Genomic DNA, 20,224 nt, shown 5'->3' with positions numbered 1-20,224 from the left:
ATAGTCTTCATCTAATCCAAAATGGTTTCATGTTGTCTGTCGTGATAAAAAGAAACCTCAGCTGTACCCAAAATGCCTCAGTGTTCTATGTTCTGTTTTATTTTCAACACAGAATAAACACAATATGACATGAGATTAGAACGCATCTGATTTATTTTGATTATTGATTACACACACACATCACTACACAGGACACACTTTGCTTCCATGTGATGCAGCCCTGTGTCCAAATGTTAAGACCTTTTTAAAGCCCAAACAAGTCACACATGATCATAATGAGGCTTTCGGGTGTTTTCACATATGGAGTCAGACTGCTTTGGTCCAACTCACAGACCAAAGATAAATCAGCAATGAGAATATTTTCTGAAGATTTGTTTTCATTCTCACCTACATGTCTCCAGGCCTTTAAAAGTTTTTTTTTTATAATTTTTACCCTTTAACATTCATCGTTTTGTTCAAAAGAACTGACTGACCCTGATAATTATGACATTTCTCTTCAAAAAAAACAGATTCCGCTTCAAACAACATTTAAATGGTTCCGAACGTGACCTTGTTACAGGTTTGGTTCACTTATTTCTACATGTTACATCATTGGTAAACATTGTGAGAATACAACATACACTTAAGCTGAAACTAAGGTAAAACACTGACAAGTGAAGCTATGTAGTAACTGTTATGTCCACTCTTGCTCTTGCTCTTACTCATAAAGTGGTTCAGTGGCGCCCCCTGCTGTTTTACCAGCAGCCAGTTGCTCTGGTAACAGGCTGATATCTGGTAGCGGTTGCTTGAGGTCAGCGGCTCGAAGCATCATGATGACAGATTTGATGGAATACGACCAACCATGCCACGTGTACCAAACCACGCCATCATCAGTCATGGCCTGGTACGGCCCTGTGTGGTATCGCCCATTCAGGTTCCCAGAGTCACACCTGGCACAGAGAAGAAGTTTACGTTTGTAGCCCTGGTAGTAGCTTTAAGTCAGTATTTAAATGAGAAAGCAGCGGGTTGCTTACTTGCTGAACCACCAGCCTGACTTGCTGTGTCTGATACACTTGGGGGCGCTGTTTTCACCCTGCGTGTCGTTGAGCTGGTCGTGGGTGCTGAATTTGATTCCGCTGGACGTCGAGTCTGGACCGGTCCACCTCTGCCCTCTGGAGGGGGCGACGTGGGCCTCGGCCAGGGCATCCCCAGCGTTCCCATTGTACTCGCCCAAATGTAACCGGTACTGGTCCTGTGTGGTGTTTGGGGTAGGGAGGGAGGGAGGGATGTTTACTGAATCACATTTTCAGAAACATTCCTGGTCTAACTTGTTTTATCCTTTCTTCATTTTCCTTCCATTTAGGGCTCAAGCACAAGGGTGAGAATGTTTCTATTGCATCTACAAGTATCAGTGTTTCTGATGTCTGTACGCGGCTCATAAAGCTGTATTTTTACTTTAGAGAGCGAGAATCTTGTTTTGTCTTACAACTGAATGGAATGAGAGCTGATGGAAGATTTGGGAGGCGACAAAGATGAAGGGGAGAGAATGAGGGTGGGTGGTTGGAGCGCTATAGAGAGATTAAGATGAATCAACAGTGGGCTGGAAAAAAGAATGGGATGAAGAGGGGGTAGGAGTGAGAAGAAGAGCTGGCTGAGAGAGGAGATGGACGTCCTTGCCGGTTTTAACAGGAATGACAAAGATGGTGTGTAGTCTCAATAAACACCTGTGTGTTATGGGAAAGAGAGGGAGAGAAGGAAAGAGGGGAAGGAAGGCGGACGTGTTTCACAGATCAAAAAGAAGAAGGAACTCAAACACTTTGCGTGTGTGTGTGTGTCTCTGTCTCTCTCTCTCTCTCACTCTTACCTTTTCCCCATCTACTTTGAAGTTCTTGTACTCTGCATAGCGCTGATTTCCCTCAAAGTCCTCCATGTCGATCCTCATGTCGTACTTTCCTAAAGAACACCGAGTTACACTACTACCCATCCCACATACAGTACACACAGTATGTACCTGCTCATCACCTGACAGATCAAACCCACACACATACACACACACCTTGTGAAGTAAGGTAGTGTAGAGGGTCGTTGCCAAGCCAAAACTCTCCATCGGGGGAGTAAAGGTCTCCAAACCCTTGTTTATACTCCACCCACGCTCTGAGTATGCACACACACACACACACACACACACACACACACACACACACACACACACACACACACACACACACACACACACACACACACACACATAGGTGATACATGCCTAAACATACACCACCCGTCCTCCATATCTGTTATGGAGGATGGGTGGTGTAGGCTACTAATAATTAAACAATTAAATAATTAAACTAATAAAAACACACACACACACACACACACCTGTCAAAGCTCTCTCTGCCATCTTTCCTCCTCTGAAAGACGGTCCACCCTCCTCCGTTGTCCATGTCACAGTAGACGCTCAGGGCTGTGGGAGAGCTGTGGGGCCGGATCACATACAGGCCGCTGGCTAGGTTACCGCCCGCAAAAGCCTCCGAGCAGTCTACACACACATGGTACACACACTGGCATAAACCATTCCAACTGAACAGGCAGGTCAGTTTGAGGTCAAGGCCCATATATAGTATAGCATTCCATGTTCCCCACACACACACACATAAATGCTTAGGATGTATGGACCCACCTCTGTAGAGGTTGTCAGGGCCCAGGTGTGTGTTGGGTATCTGCTCCAGATGCTGGGCCTGGCTGCTGTGGAGCCCCTGGATGTATCTGTGCTGGTCATTGATCACCTCCATCAGCCCCTGAATCTCTGCTTCCAGCCGACCTGCTCGCTCCTCACACGGCACAGGGGCCTGGACACAGGAGTCACACACTCATACTGACAATCATTTCAAATGCATTCATAGTATAATACTGGTTACATTTTTCCTTTCAGTGAGGCTCACTTATGATACAGTTTTAATCAACCTCAATCTTTTTTTAAATCTCTCATAGAATAAACTGTTACATTCTTACCGCCAGACAGGCAGACAGATGAAGAAGAACGGTGACCAGTGTCTCCAGCATCCTCACGGTGAGAAGCAAAAGGGCCTGATATCCTGATGAGGGACAGAAATCCAGCGATGAGAGTGAGGGAATCAAACTGTCGGACTCCCTTGATCTGCTCTATTCAGTGCCACCTGTTGTGTGATCTGGTGTCTGCTGCTTTGCCTCAGCCTTGGCTCTCTAAGGCTGTGGAATCACTTGGACTGCACAAACTTATCTTGTCTCCATCTAGTGGTTGGATTCATTCTTGTTAAATTCCCCATACAGCTCCAGCTCCTTCTTTAAATGCACCAAGACCGCTCTGAATCAGCTGTGACAGAAAGGGATGAGAAGCAGAATCTCACACTCACATATCATCAACAGCAGATCACAGTGGCCATGATGGGGTTCTTACTTAAGGTCATGTACTTAAGGTCATGCTGTCATATAGTGAGCCGCACCACAGAGGCGGGATTAGAGGAAATGTCTAATGTATGTTTCTGCCCTGGTATGGATCAAAGTTACTTTCTGGAGCTGCATGTTGCCTCTACAAAGGTTTCAACTTCTGCCCTTGCCATGGTTTAGCCATTTCCCCATTAGGTGGATTGTAATCTTTTTGTTTTGTCATTCCATCTGTGAGATGATGAGTTTTGACTCGACATTCTTAAAAGTCTGCTTTCATGCTTTGGTTGTTCATAATTGTTGGGGCTCAGTTTGCACGTGGCAGGAACAGTCAATATGAACAGGATTCGTACTCTTTAATGGCAGAGAAGGAAAAACCCTGACAAGTGACATGTTCCATAGTTGGCTTCAATCAATAGAATATTGCACACAATGACATTCTAATACTACCATCTTACTCCTAACCACCCAATTTTATCATTAAATTTGCACCGTAGTTAAGTCTTAAGTACAAAGTTGACCTGTCTTTGGAGTAGATATGGTTTAAGATAGACAGTCAGACAGACAGGTTTAATCAAGAAATCTAACTCTAATCTAAATCTCAACAAATGACAACAACACAACCTTACAGGGCACTAAACCTGTCATAGTGCCGCTGTTAGTGAAAGCAGTGCAGAAGTTTTGGTGTAGTGATAATACTACTTTTATTTTGATTAATACCACTACTGCAAATGTCCATATATAAAAGCTCTCAGCTTGCATAAACTGCATGTGACCTCTATTTACCTGTTCACATTGTGTGATTTCTTGTCAGATAATACAGATGTATCATTGAAATCAAAGGATGGTACAGAGGCCTACTGCTCTGGAATTGTTCATCTGGGTTTCAAGGATGGCTGGGGACTGCTGAGCTTCCAGTCCACAGTCTGGGACCTGAAACATGCTTCTTTAGTATGTAAACAGATCGGCTGTGGCTCTGCTGTTGCAACCAAAGCAGACAAGATTGAACACCAAGGTTCGATGTTGCGTTTTCTTTCTGACTGCGATGGTTCTGAGTCTGCTCTGATGGACTGTGGCACTGTGAGTCAGGTGTATTCATCCACAGCTATTCATGTGACTTGTACAGGTGAGATATACACCATAACTAGTGTCCTGCATTGGGTAAAGTGTCTCACGGGGAAAAAATTAAGAGTGAGACAATGAGCAAAAGGTTACATTTTCTTATTATAGTGCCACCATCAGACTGACCAGTACTGAAATTTAGTGGGCCCTCGCAAACACTGACACTCATTGAATCACTCATGAATTTTATTCATTATCTCTAAGTATCTCTAAATATTCCCAATACATTCTGATAACTTCTAGTTGTCTTGTAAAGATATGATAATGATATGAAAAAGATAACTGAAAGTAATAAGGCATAAACATGTACATGTGCTTTATCTCACCAGGACATGAGGACTAAAATGCCACATCTGAGGACCTCAAGCTATCATTTTAGTGCCTGCAGTGGGTGGAGAGCTATTGGAGTGCCATTGAGCAGGACAGGCTCTACATGGTTGATGAGGACTATTTTTCTCAGAAGAAGCTTAAAGACAAAATAAAAACACGAAAAATAGTGACCACTCAAATGTATTATTAAATATGTTTTAATATTTCCTCATTTTGAGCTCTGTGTGATAGCAGCGTGTCACATCAAACGGACTAAAACCCTGAAATCGAATAACCCGCAGGTATGAAATAACGAATTACACACCAAAATGACGAGGTAAGTACATGCGAAATGACGCGGATGAGCAATACTTGTCGAACCTAACCGCCACATTAGCAAAACACGAGTGTAGTCGAGCCGTAGAGGTCATGGTGGCTCATGTGGAGAATCTGAGGAGAGGGCATGAGAGAGCTGTGGCAGAGCTCGAGGACGCCAAGAAGTTCATCCAGCAACAGACCACCTGCAGAAACCTCATCAAACCCGGAGCCTCCCCAGGTCTCTGATGCTCTGATCTAATCTGCTGTGGTATCTGCATCCTGTTGGTATTTATTAGTCAGACAGCTGTTCGTATGTCTCATTGTAGATCCAGAGGAAAGTGACAGCATGAACACGAGCTCTCAGCAGGTATTTAGCTACAGTATTAGAGGTGTTGCAACCATCTAAAATCCATCTTCTCATTCGCTTTAATCTGTATTTAGTTTAGGACAGTGGTCGTCGCAGGATCATTGTGTCAGTAATTTCTAACCCAGCACAGGTGAGGAAGATTCTTCTTCTGAGCTCTCTTTTCTGTAATGTAGTTACACAGACAGCCCAGTAGGTGTGAGCGTTTTGTCCCTGCAGGAAAAGAGAAAGCACCCCCCGAAGAAGCACCTCGGGTACCTCCAACAAGAAGACCAACCCCACCCCCACTCATGACCCCGGAGCCCAGGGGCAAGCTGCACAAGCGCAAGGAAGAACCCCGACGGAGTATCCAGGTGAGCCGGCAGACCATCCCCCCACTCCGAACTTGAAGCAAACGAAGAAGATTCAACACAGCAAGTAAGGAAAACTCACTGCTTTAAACAAAATAACAGAAAAAAACGAACTTTACTTTACAACATGTCTGCAGCCTTTTTCAACTAGTGAAAATTAAGTAACGTTACGTCTAACGTCGATGCTAAAAGGGGAAGCTCGCTTTCGCTAAACTTTTCGGGGTTTTAGACGAGTAGACGCGCTTTTAAACAACTTTTTTTATCGTGCCATATTAAATTGTTGTGCAGGGGAATTTGTTGTTTTAACGCTGTGTTAAAGTGCTGGTTGCCTAACTGATTGAGTTTATATTACTATTCATATTAGTCTCTTCTCTCTTGCGTCGCTTCTCAGCATTTTGGTTAAGACCAAGAGTGTGTTTCTAATGTGAAAATAATTGTTTGATTTAGAAAAGGAATCATTTCCCCTTTTTTATTAGTGTGAAATTCGAAGTCTTACGTAACCGCAACATCGCTAATTGGAATAGGAATCATGCTTGCATAACAGTAGTTCACATTCCAGGCCAGCAGGGGGCAGTAAACCTAAAGGCAGCTACCCACCAGCAGTGACGGAAGTGGGAACTGGTGTTTACCCTATGTTTACTACCCGTCTTTTCATTTTCATTTATCTGATTGACGTCGGTTAAACAACATTACGAGCATCAATTTCGTTTGCTTCATTTAAATCGATACCCTTTTTGCCCGGTGCCCTTCTTGCATTCTCGTAGAAGCCTAAAGCTTAAAATGATACTTTCGAGGAACAGTTTGAGATGCAATGTCGCATTGCATGATGGGAATGTGTATTTAATCGAGGATAACATCGCAAATCGTCTGATCATAAAGTATGAGAGCGGTCACGTAAAGATTGGTGTGTTTATTCACGAAACATTCACAAAGCGTCGCTGCGTCTGGTACATGCCATTCATGGCGTGTGAATTAGTGACGTGACCGTGAGTCGCTGAGGAACGTCTGTGAAACAGTCGAGCATCTGTGCAGACAGCAACTCATACTTACCTGGCAAGGGAGATACCATGATCATGAAGGTGGTTCACGCAGGGCGAGGCTCAGCCATTGCACTCCGGTTGTGCTGACCCCTGCAAATTCCCCAAATGTGGGAATCTCGATTGCATAATTTCTGGTAGTGGGGGACTGCGTTCGCGCTCTCCCCTGATGAATGTGTTTAACAGAAAATTTCCTGAGTTGTTTCTTAGTACGCGTTACGGATTGTTTGAACTCACTCTTTCCCAATTTAAAAATAAAACAAGAACAATCAATCTAAACTCTGACTGGATGTTAGAAGTTACTTGAGCGCCATCTATTGTGAAGGGCGTTAACGCTCATACATACGTTGTTTTTCTTCCTTCAGAGGACTCCTGTGTTAAATTCAAATGAGTTGTTCACACTCCTGACCAGCGGGTGTCGGTAACCGTCAAAGCAGCTGCCCAGCAGCAACGAAGCAGAAAGTGACCCGTAGTCGACACGCTGTGTGCTGTACAGACTTAAACAACCGCGGTTTTGTTCAGCGCTAAGCACCCGTATTGACCGGATATTCAAATCTTCTAATTCATAACGTTGACGGTATAAAGACATATGCCTTTGGCGAGTATTAAGTTAATAAGTGCACAGACGTTGATGATCCGCGACCTTTTTAAGTAACGTTGATCTTAGGTGCCATACCGTGACTGTTTCACCGGCTTTATTGTATTTTCCTTTCTGTGTTTAAACCGTGAGCTGGTGTGTGTGAGCGGGGATAGACTCCCTCCGCTCCGCCCTCTAACAGCATCGCTTCTCGGCCTTTTGGCTAAGATCAAGTGTAGTATCTGTTCTTATCAGTTTAATATCTGATACGTCCCCTACCCGGGGACCATATATTAAATTGATTTTTGGAGCAGGGAGATGGAATAGGGGCTTGCTCCGTCCACTCCACGCATCGACCTGGTATTGCAGTACCTCCAGGAACGGTGCACCCCCTCACGATGTTAAATACCAACTATCATGCTGTAAGTTAGTGAAAGTTTATGCCACAGCGATTATTCAAAGTATCGTTTTGTTTTCCTTCCGATCTCCCTGAATCAAACGTAAAAACCCAACTGTGCTCTCGGCTGTTACCGTAGAAGCTATTGATAAGTTATATCAACATTTAACCAGAAACTCGGTGGATTTGTGTATGAAAAGCATTTGCAATCGTGTCATATGTTATATCGTCGTGACATCATGCCTCCATTGTCTCAACAGGGCGGGGGCGGGGTTTTACAGCCTGGATAAGGCGCCAGTTTGTCGTAGATCGGGAAAGCATGTTGCGCTTTCTTTTAAACACATTGCATGATAGTATCGCTCGTTGGGATGTTCACATACTATGCCTCTAAGCGTTAATAGCGTATATTTGCTTCAATCGATAGGCTGTGTCCCTTTTTTTGCATTCTTGTGTAAGCTTCTGGTGGATGTGTTGTGTGTGCCGAGTCTCTGTGACCGTGAGTCAGAGCTGTACTTCTGAGAATGAGTTCAGCATCTGTGACCACAGTAATTCATACTTACCTGGCAAGGGAGATACCATGATCATGAAGGTGGTTCACCCAGGGCGAGGCTCAGCCATTGCACTACGGTCGTGCTGACCCCTGCGAATTCCCCAAATGTGGGAATCTCGATTGCATAATTTCTGGTAGTGGGGGACTGCGTTCGCGCTCTCCCCTGATGAATGTGTTCAATTCAAACTTGATATTTATAAACATCCGATAATGGACACGAATGAAAATTGTGGTTTAAACCGTATTTTGATGTCCTTTATTGTACATAGGAATAAGTGTTTGTTAAAGGATCGGAATCATTTCCTGCAAAACAAACAAACTTAAATGTATAGTGTTTATATGCAGTAGGCTGACTTGATGTTCTGCATGAAGCAGGTTTGAGCTGTAAGTGGCGTTCAAAGTCTTGAAAAGAAGAAAAGCCGTCTTGAAAACCGTAATAGAGAGCAGAGAGGCAGAGAATGGGATCCTACACTCTAACTCTACATCGTCAGTACACTCTGGGTTCTCTTCAGATCGTATAAATCTTTCGCCTTTTACTAAAGATTTCCGTGGAGAGGAACATTAAGAGTTTCAACCAATTTTTTGATGCCCTGCCTCATTGTGGGGCTTCCTGATTGTGTTCAAGAAAAAATACATCATTGGACACAACAGGTGATTGCCTGTATGGAGTCCATGCAGTTTCAATGCTGTGTGATCTCTGTCAATGTGAAGCACCACACCCAAGTCAAGCCAATCTATTAATAGTTGTATAGCCCATTTTCGCACACTTAACTCTCAAAGGCGATATTTTTCTTAATGTCCTATATTGTCTAAGTTAAGGTGTAAAAGGAAGATTGGACCTATACATGTATATACGTCACTTGACTTCAGCAGGCTCCTACAGGTCGCTCGGTTCTGAGTAGCTCATGAAAGGTTCAAAGAATACTTACATTTGACAACACATGGTCACTTGATAAAGCTGTTTAAATTCTATCCAATCAACTTTACAGACATCCGGTCCCCTTTTGTTCACAAATTGATTACAAACCAATCAGCTAATAAATGAGGCTGCTGTCACATGACACAGTAACATTTGGCTGGCAAGGGCACGCGGGACTTGACGATGACCACCTTGAAAATAGCCCAGATAAAAAGACAAACCTTTTATGAGGAATTAAAAAGATGTACGAATGTGCATGACAAATGTGTGCGTGTTTCTTTTGCGGTGCGAATGTGTCTGTGGAGCGCCACCTCAACAAAGACCAGAGCAACTTTTCACAAGACTTTCTGGGGCGTCATGTGTCGTCGAGAAACAAGCCGGATAAAAAGGGGCCGGCTGTTTTTGTAAATATTGGTAAAATAGCAAAATAAGTAGCTAATAATATAAATAAATAATAATTTTTGTTTTCTATGAGATAAAACGATGTGAATTTATTAGTGTGAGCTTGACACTGAAAATGTACACAGAAAAAAAAACAAGCTAATGTTGCTGAATTGAAGTCAATTTTGATACAAAATGTAAGTTTAGTGTTGGATATCAACATGATGTAGATGTTCAGCAGGTTTGGGTGGAGAATCAGCCATGTGGATAAATGTTATTAATAATGTTAAACATGAGTAGCTCTTAGACACTTTTATTTTGTCAAAGTAGCTCTTGGACACAAAAAGTTTCTCCCTTGATCTGCTCGATTCAGTGCCACCTGTTGTGTGATCTGTTGTCTGCTGCTTTGCCTCATCCTTGGCTCTCTAAGGCTGTGGAATCACTTGGACTGCACAAATTTATCTTGTCTCCATCTAGTGGTTGGATTCATTCTTGTTAAATCCCCCATACAGCTCCAGCTCCTTCTTTAAATGCACCAAGACCGCTCTGAATCAGCTGTGACAGAAAGGGATGAGAAGCAGAATCTCACACTCACATATCATCAACAGCAGATCACAGTGGCCATGATGGGGTTCTTACTTAAGGTCATGTACTTAAGGTCATGCTGTCATATAGTGAGCCGCACCACAGAGGCGGGATTAGAGGAAATGTCTAATGTATGTTTCTGCCCTGGTATGGATCAAAGTTACTTTCTGGAGCTGCATGTTGCCTCTACAAAGGTTTCAACTTCTGCCCTTGCCATGGTTTAGCCATTTCCCCATTAGGTGGATTGTAATCTTTTTGTTTTGTCATTCCATCTGTGAGACGATGAGTTTTGACTCGACATTCTTAAAAGTCTGCTTTCATGCTTTGGTTGTTCATAATTGTTGGGGCTCAGTTTGCACGTGGCAGGAACAGTCAATATGAACACGCTGGTGAGGCAACAGGTCGATCTGGAGGATCAATGCACACTGTGATGACAGAGTGCAGTCCTGTTGTGATCACTGAGTGTCTGGTGGTTCAGGTTTGGTTTTTGTGAGGTCAGACAAAAGGTAAATGTTCACAAACCAGCGGATTTTGGTTCCCCAATGCTCATTTTGCTATTTTGTTCTGTTGACGATGGCAACCTTTGGTGTCACAACTGAGAAAAAACAAGGTGAGTAAGAACGGCACCCTAGCAGAACAAATGACTCATAAACATTCAAGAACGAGCCCACATGTAGGTTAGTTTGTCATTAAAGTGCATTATGGTTAACTAGTGTTACAGTTAGACTGCATACAAAATTGTTAACTCACTGAATTGGCATTATTTGTGCTACAAAATGGTGGTGGTTGTATTTGGATCGTATGTACATATCTTAAAAAACCTACGATACAAACGGCCTTGGGGGAGGCAAGTTTTAATTTTTAAATATTGTCATTGGTCTCTCTCTCTCGCTCTCTCTCGCTCTCTCTCGCTCTCTCTCGCTCTCTGCAGAGTTGGTGAGGCTGGTAGACGGGAGTGATCGATGCTCCGGTCATGTTCAGATCAAGTCCGAACGTTCCTGGTCTGCAGTGTGTTCTGATGTCTTCGATGAGTTGGATGCAGAAGTTGCTTGTCGTGAACTTGGCTGTGGGTTTCTTGACTCCTTAATTGGGTCTACTAATGAATTGAGCCAAAAGACAATCTGGGTCGACGAGCTGCAATGTAAAGGCACAGAGAAACGTCTCAGGGACTGTCCCTCTCCACCAGATTCTGTGAAACCATCAACACCCATCTGGCCTGCAGAGGTAACAAGTCATGTTATACCTTTATACACCATTCCTTCTTTACTATGGAACTTAGGCAGATAGACTAACATAACCTTGAACTAAGACTACTATATACAGAACCGTCCCTGACTCTTGTTTTCTATGCAGGACACCCGCGGCCACCCATGGTCGAGGTGTATTCCACATATGGTGAAGTTGAACTTAACTGGATTGACGATGATGTTCTGACGATCTTCAAAGGCCACAGCTTCAACATCCACTGCGGATTTGATGGACGCTTCAATGCATCCAGCGCCCGCCTCACATCTAGAAATATATACATTGAAAAGCCTTCAGACCCTGAAACACATCAATTTGCCTCCTTTACATTTCCTGCTGCAGATGATTCTCATAACGACACCTATGAGTGTGACTACAACAATGAACACAGACCAGAAGTTTTCTCCTCCCCAAGGAAGCTTCACATCATTGTAAAGGGTATGAAAGGAACCAGTGCAATAGATAAAGCTGAATCCATACAAATGTTGATTATTTACCTATAATGTTTCAAACAAGAAAGCTCATCCTCTATGTTTGAGTAAGTCTAAGTACGGAGGTGTGTTAATTGCAGTATAATCAAAGGTTTAAAGTGCATGTAAACAACTATCTGCTTCATCAGTAAGCACAGAACTTAATCAGAACTTCAATCTTTGCTGTGGAAATAGTAATAGTAATAATTCAGGGTTCCAGTTGCATTCAGTGACCTATGAACCTTGTAAATGGAACAGTAAATATCTCCAACATGCTCTAACTTACAAAACAAAACAATGTCAGTAACCTTCTTGTAAAATTGCCAGAGAATCACTTTAATTATACAGAAGCATAGTCAGTGCAGTTTTCGTTTCATTCTAGAGGTCCATGATGTGAGGCTGGTGAATGGAAGCCGCTGTGCTGGCAGACTGGAGGTGAAGCAATCGGAGTGTGTGGAGACCTGTGAGCAACAAGAAGAACTCCTGGACTCTGAAGGAAGCAGCTGTAGTTTGCAGGCAACTGAAGTGTGGCACTGCTGTGTCAACCGGTCACATTGATTCAATGGAGGTCCAGCCTGTGTGGCGCTTCTTATCGGACTGTGATGGCTCTGAGTTTGCACTGAAGGCGTGTGGCGCGGTGAAGGAATGGCCTTCCTCTTCAACAGTTCACGTGTCCTGCTCAGGTGAGGTGACGTGTTTGTTGCCGTCTCAGGGAACTTATTGTTTTAAGTGAGCCAAGTCCTTCATTTGTTACACACTGCTAATCTTTTGTATAAATCAATCTACGATTTTGTTGCAGTAAATGGATAATATTAGAAGGTCACTAATAATATTTGGTCGATTCAACACTTTTGAATTAACTAGGATGAGATAAACAGAAATTCAACAGAGGGTTTAAGCCCACACACCCACATGTGAGTCGCTTTTCTTCTTCCCCCTTTCGTCCCCTTTCTTCCCCTTCCTTCCCCTTCTATTAGTACTTTAGTTTTGAATAAAGAAATATGGAAGAAAGCCTGATTTTAATGACTCTTTTTTATGAATCCTGTCCCCCCCCTTTTGCTCGGTATCCGCCCCATCCTTTAACACCGTTGTGTCAAGTTTACTAAATGTTTGAGTAATTCTGCTCAAATGCAAACAAAATACAAACCCATACTTAGCTAATACATGCTGTGTTGGGTAAGAGCTCTTCAATCAACAAATGCTACCTGTGATTGTCCCTTTTTACAGTTGTGTCTTCTGTCTGCAGATGTCCTGATCCCGCCGACCCTCAGCTTTTACGCTTTCATGAAGGGGTTCATTGATGATCAGCAGGAGGGAGTGAGGATGTTCAGGGGTCACAGCTTCAACATCAACTGCACTATGCCGCCACTGTTCCCAGGGGGTCACTTCAGTCTCCTCATCAACCAAATTAAAAAAGACACCCAGCCCGCTGTCAATCACTCTGCTCTCTTCCACATACCTGCTGTAGAACAAAACCACCAGGGAACCATCAGCTGTGTGTATCACTATCTTAACCAATCATCTGAGAGCAGGAGCCTCTATCTCACTGTGGAAGGTAGGAAACTGGACTTCGGCAATGGTAGAAGTACATCATTTACTGGTCAGACATTATGTGGAGACTTTTATGAAATGTTCCCAACTTTGAAAACTGAATGTCTTTTGCCTTTGCTTCTTTCACACTTTTTTTTATCCTGATCTATTTTGTTTTATTTCGTACTCTTTAATGGCAGAGAAGGAAAAACCCTGACAAGTGACATGTTCCATAGTTGGCTTCAATCAATAGAATATTGCACACAATGACATTCTAATACTACCATCTTACTCCTAACCACCCAATTTTATCATTAAATTTGCACCGTAGTTAAGTCTTAAGTACAAAGTTGACCTGTCTTTGGAGTAGATATGGTTTAAGATAGACAGTCAGACAGACAGGTTTAATCAAGAAATCTAACTCTAATCTAAATCTCAACAAATGACAACAACACAACCTTACAGGGCACTAAACCTGTCATAGTGCCGCTGTTAGTGAAAGCAGTGCAGAAGTTTTGGTGTAGTGATAATACTACTTTTATTTTGATAACTAATACCACTACTGCAAATGTCCATATATAAAAGCTCTCAGCTTGCATAAACTGCATGTGACCTCTATTTACCTGTTCACATTGTGTGATTTCTTGTCAGATAATACAGATGTATCATTGAAATCAAAGGATGGTACAGAGACCTACTGCTCTGGAATTGTTCATCTGGGTTTCAAGGATGGCTGGGGACTGCTGAGCTTCCAGTCCACAGTCTGGGACTTGAAACATGCTTCTTTAGTATGTAAACAGATCGGCTGTGGCTCTGCTGTTGCAACCAAAGCAGACAAGATTGAACACCAAGGTTCGATGTTGCGTTTTCTTTCTGACTGCGATGGTTCTGAGTCTGCTCTGATGGACTGTGGCACTGTGAGTCAGGTGTATTCATCCACAGCTATTCATGTGACTTGTACAGGTGAGATATACACCATAACTAGTGTCCTGCATTGGGTAAAGTGTCTCACGGGGAAAAAATTAAGAGTGAGACAATGAGCAAAAGGTTACATTTTCTTATTATAGTGCCACCATCAGACTGACCAGTACTGAAATTTAGTGGGCCCTCGCAAACACTGACACTAATTGGAGACTTTTATTCATTATCTCTAAGTATCTCTAAATATTCCCAATACATTCTGATAACTTCTAGTTGTCTTGTAAAGATATGATAATGATATGAAAAAGATAACTGAAAGTAATAAGGCATAAACATGTACATGTGCTTTATCTCACCAGGACATGAGGACTAAAATGCCACATCTGAGGACCTCAAGCTATCATTTTAGTGCCTGCAGTGGGTGGAGAGCTATTGGAGTGCCATTGAGCAGGACAGGCTCTACATGGTTGATGAGGACTATTTTTCTCAGAAGAAGCTTAAAGACAAAATAAAAACACGAAAAATAGTGACCACTCAAATGTATTATTAAATATGTTTTAATATTTCCTCATTTTGAGCTCTGTGTGATAGCAGCGTGTCACATCAAACGGACTAAAACCCTGAAATCGAATAACCCGCAGGTATGAAATAACGAATTACACACCAAAATGACGAGGTAAGTACACGCGAAATGACGCGGATGAGCAATACTTGTCGAACCTAACCGCCACATTAGCAAAACACGAGTGTAGTCGAGCCGTAGAGGTCATGGTGGCTCATGTGGAGAATCTGAGGAGAGGGCATGAGAGAGCTGTGGCAGAGCTCGAGGACGCCAAGAAGTTCATCCAGCAACAGACCACCTGCAGAAACCTCATCAAACCCGGAGCCTCCCCAGGTCTCTGATGCTCTGATCTAATCTGCTGTGGTATCTGCATCCTGTTGGTATTTATTAGTCAGACAGCTGTTCGTATGTCTCATTGTAGATCCAGAGGAAAGTGACAGCATGAACACGCGCTCTCAGCAGGTATTTAGCTACAGTATTAGAGGTGTTGCAACCATCTAAAATCCATCTTCTCATTCGCTTTAATCTGTATTAGTTTAGGACAGTGGTCGTCGCAGGATCATTGTGTCAGTAATTTCTAACCCAGCACAGGTGAGGAAGATTCTTCTTCTGAGCTCTCTTTTCTGTAATGTAATTACACAGACAGCCCAGTAGGTGTGAGCGTTTTGTCCCTGCAGGAAAAGAGAAAGCACCCCCCGAAGAAGCACCTCGGGTACCTCCAACAAGAAGACCAACCCCACCCCCACTCATGACCCCGGAGCCCAGGGGCAAGCTGCACAAGCGCAAGGAAGAACCCCGACGGAGTATCCAGGTGAGCCGGCAGACCATCCCCCCACTCCGAACTTGAAGCAAACGAAGACGATTCAACACAGCAAGTAAGGAAAACTCACTGCTTTAAACAAAATAACAGAAAAAAACGAACTTTACTTTACAACATGTCTGCAGCCTTTTTCAACTAGTGAAAATTAAGTAACGTTACTTCTAACGTCGATGCTAAAAGGGGAAGCTCGCTTTCGCTAAACTTTTCGGGGTTTTAGACGAGTAGACGCGCTTTTAAACAACTTTTTTTATCGTGCCATATTAAATTGTTGTGCAGGGGAATTTGTTGTTTTAACGCTGTGTTAAAGTGCTGGTTGCCTAACTGATTGAGTTTATATTACTATTCATATTAGTCTCTTCTCTCTTGCGTCGCTTCTCAGCATTTTGGTTAAGACCAAGAGTGTGTTTCTAATGTGAAAATAATTGTTTGATTTAGAAAAGGAATCATTTCCCCTTTTTTATTAGTGTGAAATTCGAAGTCTTACGTAACCGCAACATCGCTAATTGGAATAGGAATCATGCTTGCATAACAGTAGTTCACATTCCAGGCCAGCAGGGGGCAGTAAACCTAAAGGCAGGTACCCACCAGCAGTGACGGAAGTGGGAACTGGTGTTTACCCTATGTTTACTACCCGTCTTTTCATTTTCATTTATCTGATTGACGTCGGTTAAACAACATTACGAGCATCAATTTCGTTTGCTTCATTTAAATCGATACCCTTTTTGCCCGGTGCCCTTCTTGCATTCTCGTAGAAGCCTAAAGCTTAAAATGATACTTTCGAGGAACAGATTGAGATGCAATGCCGCATTGCATGATGGGAATGTGTATTTAATCGAGGATAACAACGCAAATCGTCTGATCATAAAAGTATGAGAGCGGTCACGTAAAGATTGGTGTGTTTATTCACGAAACATTCACAAAGCGTCGCTGCGTCTGGTACATGCCATTCATGGCGTGTGAATTAGTGACGTGACCGTGAGTCGCTGAGGAACGTCTGTGAAACAGTCGAGCATCTGTGACGGTAGCAACTCATACTTACCTGGCAAGGGAGATACCATGATCATGAAGGTGGTTCACCCAGGGCGAGGCTCAGCCATTGCACTCCGGTTGTGCTGACCCCTGCGAATTCCCCAAATGTGGGAATCTCGATTGCATAATTTCTGGTAGTGGGGGACTGCGTTCGCGCTCTCCCCTGATGAATGTGTTTAACAGAAAATTTCCTGAGTTGTTTTGTAATACGCGTTACGGATTGTTTGAACTCACTCTTACCCAACTTAAAAATAAAACAAGAACAATCAATCTAAACTCTGACTGGATGTTAGAAGTTACTAGAGCGCCATCTATTGTGAAGGGCGTTAACGCTCATACATACGTTGTTTTTCTTCCTTCAGAGGACTCCTGTGTTAAATTCAAATGAGTTGTTCACACTCCTGACCAGCGGGTGTCGGTAACCGTCAAAGCAGCTGCCCAGCAGCAACGAAGCAGAAAGTGACCCGTAGTCGACACGCTGTGTGCTGTACAGACTTAAACAACCGCGGTTTTGTTCAGCGCTAAGCACCCGTATTGACCGGATATTCAAATCTTCTAATTCATAACGTTGACGGTATAAAGACATATGCCTTTGGCGAGTATTAAGTTAATAAGTGCACAGACGTTGATGATCCGCGACCTTTTAAAGTAACGTTGATCTTAGGTGCCATACCGTGACTGTTTCACCGGCTTTATTGTATTTTCCTTTCTTGGTTTAAACCGTGAGCTGGTGTGTGTGAGCGGGGATAGACTCCCTCCGCTCCGCCCTTTAACAGCATCGCTTCTCGGCCTTTTGGCTAAGATCAAGTGTAGTATCTGTTCTTATCAGTTTAATATCTGATACGTCCCCTACCCGGGGACCATATATTAAATTGATTTTTGGAGCAGGGAGATGGAATAGGGGCTTGCTCCGTCCACTCCACGCATCGACCTGGTATTGCAGTACCTCCAGGAACGGTGCACCCCCTCACGATGTTAAATACCAACTATCATTCTCTGTCAGTGAAAGCTTATGTCGTAGCGATTATTTAAGGTGTCGTTTTGTTTTCCTCCCGTTCTCCCTGAATCAAACGTAAAAACTCAACTGTGCTCTCGGCTGTTACCGTAGAAGCTATCGATAAGTTATATCAACATTTAACCAGAAACTCGGTGGATTTGTTTATGAAAAGCATTTGCAATCGTGTCATATGTTATATCGTCGTGACATCATGCCTCCATTGTCTCAACAGGGCGGGGGCGGGGTTTTACAGCCTGGATAAGGCGCCAGTTTGTCGTAGATCGGGGAAGCATGTTGCGCTTTCTTTTAAACACATTGCATGATAGTATCGCTCGTTGGGATGTTCACATACTATGCCTCTAAGCGATAATAGCGTATATTTGCTTCAATCGATAGGCTGTGTCCCTTTTTTTGCATTCTTGTGTAAGCCATAATAGCTTCTGGTGGATGTGTTGTGTGTGCCGAGTCTCTGTGACCGTGAGTCAGAGCTGTACTTCTGAGAATCAGTTCAGCATCTGTGACGACAGCAACTCATACTTACCTGGTAAGGGAGATACCATGATCATGAAGGTGGTTCACCCAGGGCGAGGCGCAGCCATTGCACTCCGGTTGTGCTGACCCCTGCGAATTCCCCAAATGTGGGAATCTCTATTGCATAATTTCTGGTAGTAGGACTGCGTTCGCGCTCTCCCCTGATGAATGTGTTCAATACAAACTTGATATTTATAAATATCCGATAATGGACACCAATGAAAAATGTGGTTTAAACCGTACTTTGATGTCCTTTATTGTACATAGGAATAAGTGTTTGTAAAAGGATCGGAATCATTTCCTGCAAAACAAACTTAAATGTATAGTGTTTATATGCAGTAGGCTGACTTGATGTTCTGCATGAAGCAGGTTTGAGCTGTAAGTGGCGTTCAAAGTCTTCAATCTTTGTAGAGGAAAAGCAGTCTTGAAAACCGTAATAGAGAGCAGAGAGGCAGAGAATTGGGTCCTACACTCTAACTCTAAACCATCAGTACACTCTGGGTTCTCTTCAGATCGCATAAATCTTTCGCCTTTTACTAAAGATTTCCGTGGAGAGGAACATTAAGAGTTTCAACCAATTTTTTGATGCCCTGCTTCATTGTGGGGCTTCCTGACTGTGTTCAAGAAAAAATACATCATTGGACACAACAGGTGCCTGTATGGAGTCCATGCAGTTTCAATGCTGTGTGATCTCTGTCAATGTGAAGCACCACACCCAAGTCAAGCCAATCTATTAATAGTTGTATAGCCCATTTTCGCACACTTAACTCTCAAAGGCGATATTTTTCTTTATGTCCTATATTGTCTAAGTTAAGGTGTAAGAGGAAGATTGGACCTATACATGTATATACGTCACTTGACTTTAGCAGGCTCCTACAGGTCGCTCGGTTCGGAGTAGCTCATGAAAGGTTCAAAGAATACTTACATTTGACAACACATGGTCACTTGATAAAGCTGTTTAAATTCTATCCAATCAACTTTACAGACATCCGGTCCCCTTTTGTTCACAAATTGATTACAAACCAATCAGCTAATAAATGAGGCTGCTGTCACATGACACAGTAACATTTGGCTGGCAAGGGCACGCGGGACTTGACGATGACCACCTTGAAAATAGCCCAGATAAAAAGACAAACCTTTTATGAGGAATTAAAAAGATGTACGAATGTGCATGACAAATGTGTGCGTGTCTCTTTTGCGGTGCGAATGTGTCTGTGGAGCGCCACCTCAACAAAGACCAGAGCAACTTTTCACAAGACTTTCTGGGGCGTCATGTGTCGTTGAGAAACAAGCCGGATAAAAAGGGGCCGGCTGTTTTTGTAAATATTGGTAAAATAGCAAAATAAGTAGCTAATAATATAAATAAATAATAATTTTTGTTTTCTATGAGATAAAACGATGTGAATTTATTAGTGTGAGCTTGACACTGAAAATGTACACAGAAAAAAAAACAAGCTAATGTTGCTGAATTGAAGTCAATTTTGATAAAAATGTAAGTTTAGTGTTGGATATCAACATGATGTAGATGTTCAGCAGGTTTGGGTGGAGAATCAGCCATGTGGATAAATGTTATTAATAATGTTAAACATGAGTAGCTCTTAGACACTTTTATTTTGTCAAAGTAGCTCTCGGACACAAAAAGTTTCTCCCTTGATCTGCTCGATTCAGTGCCACCTGTTGTGTGATCTGGTGTCTGCTGCTTTGCCTCATCCTTGGCTCTCTAAGGCTGTGGAATCACTTGGACTGCACAAACTTATCTTGTCTCCATCTAGTGGTTGGATTCATTCTTGTTAAATTCCCCATACAGC

General features: G+C 42.9%; 2 protein-coding genes, 1 long non-coding RNA gene, 8 other non-coding genes and 1 pseudogene across 13 annotated transcripts in view; 11 read left to right on the top strand and 1 right to left on the bottom strand.

Moving 5' to 3' along the window:
• Nucleotides 1-133, top strand: part of LOC142994621 (uncharacterized) — a 45,576-nt gene extending 45,443 nt beyond the window's left edge. For all 3 annotated transcript variants that reach the window (XM_076145380.1, XM_076145381.1, XM_076145379.1), the window contains exon 18: nucleotides 1-133. This exon is cut by the window's left edge and continues 1,316 nt beyond it. The gene's annotated coding sequence lies outside the window, so the exon portion shown is untranslated.
• A 307-nt stretch (nucleotides 134-440) lies between these two features.
• LOC142994539 (fibrinogen-like protein 1) lies at nucleotides 441-3,247 on the bottom strand. Its single transcript, XM_076145237.1, has 8 exons — nucleotides 3,156-3,247; nucleotides 2,992-3,074; nucleotides 2,660-2,828; nucleotides 2,359-2,518; nucleotides 2,036-2,133; nucleotides 1,844-1,932; nucleotides 1,014-1,231; nucleotides 441-929 (listed from the first exon to the last, which is right to left on the bottom strand). Exons 2-8 carry the CDS (start codon nucleotides 3,040-3,042, stop codon nucleotides 698-700), a joined length of 1,017 nt encoding a protein of 338 aa, XP_076001352.1. The 5' UTR covers nucleotides 3,043-3,074; nucleotides 3,156-3,247; the 3' UTR covers nucleotides 441-697.
• Nucleotides 3,248-4,173: 926 nt separating this feature from the next.
• LOC142994684 (uncharacterized) lies at nucleotides 4,174-5,033 on the top strand. Its single transcript, XR_012961428.1, has 2 exons — nucleotides 4,174-4,528; nucleotides 4,854-5,033. It is a non-coding gene; the product is annotated as an uncharacterized LOC142994684 (long non-coding RNA).
• A 1,874-nt stretch (nucleotides 5,034-6,907) lies between these two features.
• LOC142994948 (U1 spliceosomal RNA) lies at nucleotides 6,908-7,071 on the top strand. The gene has a single exon (XR_012961451.1). It is a non-coding gene; the product is annotated as a U1 spliceosomal RNA (small nuclear RNA).
• A 611-nt stretch (nucleotides 7,072-7,682) lies between these two features.
• Nucleotides 7,683-7,873, top strand: LOC142994957 (U2 spliceosomal RNA). Its single transcript, XR_012961459.1, has one exon. It is a non-coding gene; the product is annotated as a U2 spliceosomal RNA (small nuclear RNA).
• Nucleotides 7,874-8,428: 555 nt separating this feature from the next.
• Nucleotides 8,429-8,592, top strand: LOC142994947 (U1 spliceosomal RNA). The gene has a single exon (XR_012961450.1). It is a non-coding gene; the product is annotated as a U1 spliceosomal RNA (small nuclear RNA).
• A 326-nt stretch (nucleotides 8,593-8,918) lies between these two features.
• Nucleotides 8,919-9,034, top strand: LOC142994960 (U5 spliceosomal RNA). Its single transcript, XR_012961462.1, has one exon. It is a non-coding gene; the product is annotated as a U5 spliceosomal RNA (small nuclear RNA).
• Nucleotides 9,035-10,709: 1,675 nt separating this feature from the next.
• On the top strand, nucleotides 10,710-15,016 carry LOC142994840 (scavenger receptor cysteine-rich type 1 protein M130-like; annotated as a pseudogene).
• Nucleotides 15,017-16,890: 1,874 nt separating this feature from the next.
• On the top strand, nucleotides 16,891-17,054 carry LOC142994945 (U1 spliceosomal RNA). The gene has a single exon (XR_012961448.1). It is a non-coding gene; the product is annotated as a U1 spliceosomal RNA (small nuclear RNA).
• A 611-nt stretch (nucleotides 17,055-17,665) lies between these two features.
• On the top strand, nucleotides 17,666-17,856 carry LOC142994955 (U2 spliceosomal RNA). The gene has a single exon (XR_012961457.1). It is a non-coding gene; the product is annotated as a U2 spliceosomal RNA (small nuclear RNA).
• Nucleotides 17,857-18,418: 562 nt separating this feature from the next.
• Nucleotides 18,419-18,580, top strand: LOC142994950 (U1 spliceosomal RNA). Its single transcript, XR_012961452.1, has one exon. It is a non-coding gene; the product is annotated as a U1 spliceosomal RNA (small nuclear RNA).
• Nucleotides 18,581-18,908: 328 nt separating this feature from the next.
• LOC142994962 (U5 spliceosomal RNA) lies at nucleotides 18,909-19,024 on the top strand. The gene has a single exon (XR_012961464.1). It is a non-coding gene; the product is annotated as a U5 spliceosomal RNA (small nuclear RNA).
• Nucleotides 19,025-20,224: the final 1,200 nt, after the last annotated feature.

Source organism: Genypterus blacodes, unplaced genomic scaffold, assembly GCF_046128005.1.
Source record: "Genypterus blacodes isolate CSIRO-AG114 ecotype Tasmania unplaced genomic scaffold, CSIRO-AGI_Gbla_v1 ptg000030l_1, whole genome shotgun sequence".
In the NCBI taxonomy this organism is placed as follows: Eukaryota; Metazoa; Chordata; class Actinopteri; order Ophidiiformes; family Ophidiidae; genus Genypterus; species Genypterus blacodes.
This window is presented reverse-complemented; position numbering and strand designations above follow the sequence as displayed.